Here is a 7895-nt window from a genome sequence, read left to right on the forward strand (position 1 = left end):
ATTACAAATAGGTCTAAATTGTGAAAAAAAATCCAACAAAAAGGGATGAGCCTACCGTATCAATGCACAGTGTAGGCTCATCCGTTTTTGTTAGTAAGAGAATCACGAATGGGTACAAATTGTTCCCGCTACATCAGGAGTGCACTGATACTGCATCCGTTTTTGTTAGTACAAAAAAAATCACAAATGGGTATAAATTGTTCTCGCCACATTAGGAGGAAAAAAAATGGCACACATGCCACTTTTGATTACTTCATTTACCCAACCTTTCTAGACAAGTACCAAACCCAGCCTGGAAATTTCCAGGTCAACAAAATCGACACTACGATTCCTTGCTGAGGTAAAAGCTTTGCAGGTCCACTTAAACAGTAACCACAATTAAATCACATTCATAACTCTTGCATGGCCTATAAATACCTGTGCGCATGCAGTAGACGTAGCCACCAAACAATCTAGCTTCAGACCAGATATCAGCAAGAACACCACCATATCTAAGAGATGGCAGCACTTCAATACAAGTGCGATGCGGGACTTGCAAAGGCTCCTACCTTCCACCCGAGCCTGTGGGGTGATTTCTTCCTGACATACCAGCCGCCAACTGCACCTCAGGTAACAGTGTCATTAGAGACTGAAGATAGGGAGCATGCCTGGTTGAATGCTGTGAAAATATGAACTGATACTTGCCTCTTGCAGCATGCATACATGAAAGAGCGAGCTGGGCAGTTAAAGGAAGAAGTTAGGGAGATTATAAAGGGCACAAATGAACTACCAAAAATACTGGATCTTATAGTCACACTGCAACGGCTTGGACTAGATAACCACTATGAGATCGAGATTGATGAGCACCTGTGCTCTGTTTACAATTCTAGTTACGACGTTAAAGATCTGAATTTGGTTTCACTGCGCTTTTATCTTCTAAGGAAGCATGGTTATGATGTGTCATCTGGTAAGGCCATACTGTTAGTATAAAAAATAGTTTGAAAGGAAATAATAGAATTCAAAGTAAAAACCACATATACGTGCATTAAAAGGCATAATAACTGTTCATTCACTGATGACTTCAGCAGCTCCTTTTTGGTGGGGATTAGTACAAGAGAATTGGTTTTGTTCTCAACATGTAGATCTCCATTAATATGCATATGTACAGACACACCATAGTTGATATGTTTAGCTAATGTGCACTGATCCTGGAATAAATAACATAAGCCATGCAAGAAATATTGATTTTTAAGTTGAAAGAATAAAGGGCAATCTGATTGTCATTGATATGTTGGGTTTCATGTGTATAATTAATATGATTTATTTGATCAACTTTGCAGATGTGTTTCTAAATTTCAAAGACAAGGAAGGAAATTTTGCTTCTGATGATATCAGAAGTCTTTTGAGCTTATATAATGCATCATACCTTAGAACTCATGGCGAGGAAGTACTTGATGAAGCCATTATATTCACTAGAAGCCACCTTGAAGCCACATTGACCTCGTTAGAATCCAAATTAGCAGATGAAGTCTCTCTGTCCCTTCAAACGCCTCTCTTCCGGAGGGTTAAAATACTGGAAACAAGGAACTATATCCCTATTTACGAAATGGAGCCCTCATGGAATGAAGCCATGTTAGAGTTTGCAAAACTGAACTTCAACCTCCTTCAAATTCTTTATTGCGAGGAGTTGAAAACAGTCACAGCGTAAGCTATTGCAGACTTTGAATTTTATTGTCCTATTAATTAGTCAATTATACATCAGATATTTACAATTATACCATTACAGGTGGTGGAAGCAGCTTAATGTTGAAACAGATTTAAGTTTTATTCGAGACAGAATAGTTGAAATGCATTTCTGGATGGCAGGAGCATGCTCTGAGCCCAAATATTCTCTTTCACGAGTTATACTAACGAAAATGACAGCCTTTATCACCATACTAGATGATATAATTGACACCCACAGTACAACAGAGGAGGGCAAGCTGCTTGTCAAAGCGATAGACAGGTACAACTAAATGTTTCCCTAGCAATCTAGTAATTTTCACTGTAAGTCTGTAACATGCATTTGTAGTTGCCATCTTTTGTATATTTTAAACATCTGTCATGGACATTGTGAGGGCTCCATGTTCAGCATACAGCAGCTAACACAGCACGGGCTCCACCATGGTTACTGTAGTATAAGAAAGCAGTGGATTAGGTGGCCTAATTTCTATTAGGTCAGTTAGGAAGTTATATTTAATAATTGACCTAACTTAGGATCTTTTCTCTTGTATTATTTTATTTAGATTGGATTGTTATGATAGTAGACACAATAGAACTATACTCGAAATGTTCCCAATGTATTGTAAAATGCAGGTGCAGTCAAGACGCGGTTGAAGTACTCCCAGACTACATGAAGGACTTCTACCTGTTTTTATTGAAGACATTTGATTCTTGTGAGGATGAGCTAGGACCAAACAAAAGATATCGGGTGTTTTATCTCAAAGAAATGGCAAGTATTGACCAGCCATTTAGTTCAATATCCACAATTACTACTTCAACCTTTCAACTCATCATTCAGATTTCTATGATCAAAATTATGTTAAGTAAAGACCCCCCAGTTTTGTGCATGCAGAATGTGATAGGCATGCACAAGCACAACAACATGAACTAAAAATCTTCATTGCAAAACTTTCTTCAAGAAATCGCTATGGCTTTGCACTGATATTACTATGTAATATGTTCCACAAATTTATATGTTGCAGTTAAAGATATTGGTCCGAGGATACTCTCAGGAGATAGAATGGCGTGATGAACATTATGTTCCTGAAACAATTGATAAACATCTTGAAATTTCAAGAGTGACTGTTGGAGCTTTTCAATCGGTATGTTCTTCATTTGTTGGGATGGGTGACATCATAACAAAGGGAGTTCTCGATTGGCTTTTGACATATCCAGAACTTCTCAAGTGTTTCACAACGTTTGTACGACTATCCAATGATATTACATCAACAGAGGTCTTTCTCTATCTTGACACATCTTTATGTATATTTTCCACCTTACAGTACCAACAATTATAATCTTGTAACCAAATTCCACATGATATAAGTAGATAATTTAGTAAGTACTGGCTTAACAGTACCAAACTAATGAAACACATGATCGCAAAGCTTTTTTTTAACGCAAACATGGTCACAAAGCTCACTTAGTCAGTCTACTTATTTTTTCACTATTTTGCAGCGCGAGCAAACTGGAGGGCATCATGCTTCTACTGTTCAATGTTATATGTTGCAGCATAGCACAACGATGCATGGTGCATGTGAGAAGATAAAGGATTTAATTGAAGATTCATGGAAGGATATGATGCAACTCTACCTTACACCAACAGAACAGCCAAAGGTTGTGGCACAGACAGTCGTTGACTTTGCAAGGACGGGGGATTACATGTACAAGAAAACTGATGCATTCACTTTTTCCCATACAATCAAAGATATGATAGCATTATTGTATGTGGAGCCAATATTGTTCTAAGCTGCAGAGATCAGACAAGACCCATTTACCAGCTATCATACTTCGAAATATAGTGTTTATTTACTTTCATCAGTATAGAATAAAGTGGTGACTGCTAGACTTGTGTTCAGAAATCTTGGCAGTTAAGGTAGTGTAAGAATGTTGTAATAGGTAAAGTACAAAACACTATTGTTAGCTCATTACATAAATGTATTGTGTTACCCTCCCAAGTAATATCTGTGCCTTTTTTTTTTCTTTTTGCATACATTGTTCTGTTTCAATCTCTCTAAAACTACTGGTGATGCAAAAATACATGACAATGCTAGGTTTGTTAAAATGTTTTTCATGAGGAGGTGTTCATTATCACATTTTGCTGTATATCATCCTCATGAGTCCCAGTAAGGATGTTCATTCTTTTGTTTAGGGAAACAATTATAATGTAATTGGCCTATTTGACATTATATGGGAATAGTGGTAACTCCCATAGTCTCAGATGCATTGTTGGGGTCCATGAATAGAATGTAATGGGTGCAAATATTTTTTTTTAGAACACGTCCGTTGACACATGTTTCATTAAGAGGGTAATGACTGCAAATACAAGACAGAACACCAGAGGTCTGTTATTCAGGAATGTTTACAAGTGGAGGCAGTGCAATCTCTGTTGGCCCCTGGATCTCCCGCACGGGTGAGCCGACCGCTCACCGGCGTTGCCGACCACACACTATGGCTAGAGGTAGAAGAAGGGAGGCAGAACAGAGCGCGCGCGCACACACACAGCACAAGCACCAACGTTGGCTGGAGCTCTGCAGAGGAGATAGCAAAACTGAACTCGCTCTCTTTACTGAGTTGCAGTGGGAAGCTATAAATACAACTCTACCCATCCAATCATAGTACACAGACATGCCAGGCTGCTACAGTGACTAGATGTAACAGCAGGGCTGACTTTGGCGTCTGCCCCTGCTGTGGCCACAGTGCGGCAGGGGAGCCTTTCGGCGTCTGCCCCTGCCGCAGCTACAGTGCAGCAGCAGGGAGCCCTTTCGGCGCCTACCCCTGCCGCGCATTCACACAATAGGAGAGCAGCAGATTACTTTACCATCTCTCCATCATGCTGATGTGGTTCAAGAGTGGGTGCATCACTTCTTCAAGTACCAGTCCAGTAAGGATTGCTCAAATCAAATTCACATAACTGGGACACATCTGTGCAGGTTTTTGGCTGGCATATCTAGACACAAATAAGTAACTGTGTGAGAGATTAAAAGCTAGATTTCCTTGCCAAGTGGTTGACTCTCTGACAATCTGATGAATCTGTTAACTATGGAAGAAAAGGAGAATTTGGTTGGTCACGGCAGGATATCAAATTTTATTTATTAGGAATTATTCAAGTAAACTAAATCTTTCAATACAAATTTTCACAATCAAATAATATGATTTAAATATATTACTACACAAAGTCTCAGTTTACTACAGCTGTCCTCAACAATAGTTCCACGAAGGTCAGACCCCATGTTCTCCACAACAGAATTATATGGATGCTTCCTAATCACAGTAAGCAGATTTGTAGGGTTGTTCGGATCACAAGGAAGCACAGACAGCAGAACCAATGGCCACAAAGTAAACTGATTTCATTATCTCATCCATCAATCCTCATGTGCCCTGTTGCATCAAGGAGCCATTTCGTCGAGCACCTCGCGGGCTTCTTAGTGGAACTCGAGACCCTGCTATAACGAGCTTGATTAGAAGGCGCTATTGGAGCCATCGTTCGTGCACATCCACCGCCGCTCGACCCGTGCCTCCGCTTCCGCGCTCCACCCAAGCATTCCGCTTGCCGTCGCAGACTCGCATTCCGTCGACAACAACAGCAATACCACATCACCTCGCGCGGAGTCGTGCTTCGCCCGCGCTGTTCTTCTCGGAGGGCTATGGATTTGTTTAGTCAAAACTGCCGTACATGGGCCTCTGGGATTGTTGGGCTTGAAGGAGTACATTGGAAGCCTATCTCTACCAAACGGACCCAATAAGACTAGCCATAACGTAAGATAGTTACGCCTCGGGTCATCCTGTTGTGGCAAATGATGCTAAGTTGGGCCGGTACTCGTCCAAAGCCTGCCTTAGCATGGTGAAAAAGCATCATGATCAGTTTCCCACGGAACAGGGCGCCCCTCCGCCCGGATGCTCCGGTGGGCCACGACGCCAGCCCAAACTACCACCTTCTATCCGCTCGTAAAGAAGGCTCTCCACCGCAGTTTTTTTTTTAAATTGCCGTAGCAGAGCTCGGCTCACGCACAGCTCATGCTCCCACCCGCGCAGCTTGCAGCAGACGGGTGGGGCGGAGGCCGCCCGCGCACATTTCGTGCTCTGCCTGCCTAGCTCACACGTGGTGGGGTCGAGCCTGCCCACGTGCAGCTCACGGTAGTCCGAGCAAAGCCCGCACGCGCACATCTCACGCTTTCGCCTGCCCAGCTCGTCGTGGCCTGAGTGGAACTCACCCACGCGCAGCTTGCGATGCTCAGGATGGAACTCGCCCACACACAGCTCACAGTGGAGCTCAGCCCCTCATAGCTCGCACTCTACCCGCGTAGTGTGGAGACGTGCCGCGGCCTTCTTCACCGAACCTGTCGTGACCTTCTCCACCGAAGCGACGATCTCGACGCCACTGATGAACTCCACATGCCGACGAGTTTTTATTCGTCCAAGCAGCAAGGAGATGTTGGCTTGAAAGCATATATTGCAAGCGTTTGTTTTTAGTGTTTCAGATGTATGTTGCAAAATATTTCATATGGATGTTGCAAAAGTAGATTGGGATGTTGCATATGTTGCAATTTCTGTACATGTATGTTGCAAGCGTTTGTTCCAAATGTTTCATCTATTTTTCAAACGTATGTTGCAAGTGTGTTTATCTGAATATTGCATATGTTTCACGCATATCTTGCAAGTGCTTATTTGGATATTGCATATGTTTTGCAATGACATTTCAAATGTTTTCAGATATTTTTGCAAGTGTTTCGATGTATGTTGCAAGTGTTTCACCTGTTTCTAATGTATGTTGCAAGTGTTGCATCTGGACGTTGCAAAAAAAGATCTCCGAAGCGGCAATGGCAGTCTGGACAGCGTCGAGGCAGAGCGCGAGCCGACTAACCTCGCCCTCGAGGTCGAAGCACGGGTCGCGAGCCGCATCCCGATTACGGAGGGGCTCATGGACTTCCCGGTAGCCGGGGGGAGAAGACCCCTCTGGTTCCGCAGAGCGCGCGTCCGGAGACTGGGCGGCACCGGAGAACCGCCCAACTTAGGTCACAGCGTGAGAAATGGCCCTAAAAAGATTAAGGACATCAGAACGGAACGACTCCGGCAACAAAGAACAAGACCGCCTTACCCAAGGCGCTGCAAATGGGAGCGGAGACGCGATGGAGGCCCGCTCCCCTCCGGAGGATTCTTCGCGGGGCGTTTCCCATGGTTCGTCACTCCGGCCAAAGACGCGACTCGCTCGAGGCTAGAGAGAAGGCGAAGGAGTACCGCAGAAGGAGAGAGAAGAGCGGTTGTCTCGCTCTTACCTCTCTCGTAGATTTATGGCTAAACCAGGCACACTGGGCTCTCGTGTGTGCATTCAGAAAAGAGTAGTACACATTGTGCCAACGATTAACATTTATACAATGCCTGACGCAGGTGAAAGCATTCGGTCATTGTCCGGCACGTTATAATCACATAGTTTTGGACTTTCTCGCGTGTGCATTCATAAAAGAGTAATACATATTGTGCCAACGATTAACATTTATAATGCCTGACATAGGTGCAAGCATGTAGAACAGAAATACACTAATAAGTTACTAAGTTACTTACGGTATTTCATATGTTTCGTAGATCAGTTGGAGGCCATTGTGCATTTACTGTCGATGGCAAGCAGATACGGTGTTAGGAGCCGCATCCACTCCTGGCACCAGGCCACGGCCTCCTCCTTTATGGGTTGCGCATTGAACAACCACCGGCACAGCCCATCGGTCCATTTCTCCATGAAGCACTTCAGGACCTTCTTCATCTTCGACTCCGGCGACACGACCAGCTTCCACCTGGTGATGAGCATGAGGAACACGTCGTACCCTACATTCGATGGGACGACACTAATGGCAATGAACCAGGACGCCAAGCGTGGTACAACGAGCTTGTCGACGAATGGCATCCACCAATCGGTCCCACCAAAGCAAGCTCATACTGCAGCACCATCTTGTCGTCGCAATCTGCCGTGGAGAACCACTTGCATAGAGCACCCTGCCAATCTTTTATAGGGAAGTCACCCTGTAGGAGGTCAAGCATTTTCTGGGGCGAAATCTCGGACACCCACCTCATCAGGTGGTCAACCGTCCGTAGCTGCTATTCCTCCCAGCGGCGGCTTGTTGCGGATATTTCCAAGTCCGCGCTTCAGGTAAGGAATAATG

The 7895-nt window shown here is 43.9% G+C and overlaps 1 protein-coding gene across 1 annotated transcript; it reads left to right on the forward strand.

The window, feature by feature from the left end:
- The first annotated feature begins 451 nt into the window (after positions 1–451).
- LOC136472221 (zingiberene synthase-like) lies at positions 452–3702 on the forward strand. Its single transcript, XM_066469951.1, has 7 exons — positions 452–609; positions 694–946; positions 1320–1683; positions 1766–1984; positions 2335–2470; positions 2724–2975; positions 3199–3702. Exons 1-7 carry the CDS (start codon positions 499–501, stop codon positions 3487–3489), a joined length of 1626 nt encoding a protein of 541 aa, XP_066326048.1. The 5' UTR covers positions 452–498; the 3' UTR covers positions 3490–3702.
- The last annotated feature ends 4193 nt before the right edge of the window (positions 3703–7895 follow it).

This window comes from Miscanthus floridulus, chromosome 8 (genome assembly GCF_019320115.1).
Source record: "Miscanthus floridulus cultivar M001 chromosome 8, ASM1932011v1, whole genome shotgun sequence".
Classification (NCBI taxonomy): Eukaryota; Viridiplantae; Streptophyta; class Magnoliopsida; order Poales; family Poaceae; genus Miscanthus; species Miscanthus floridulus.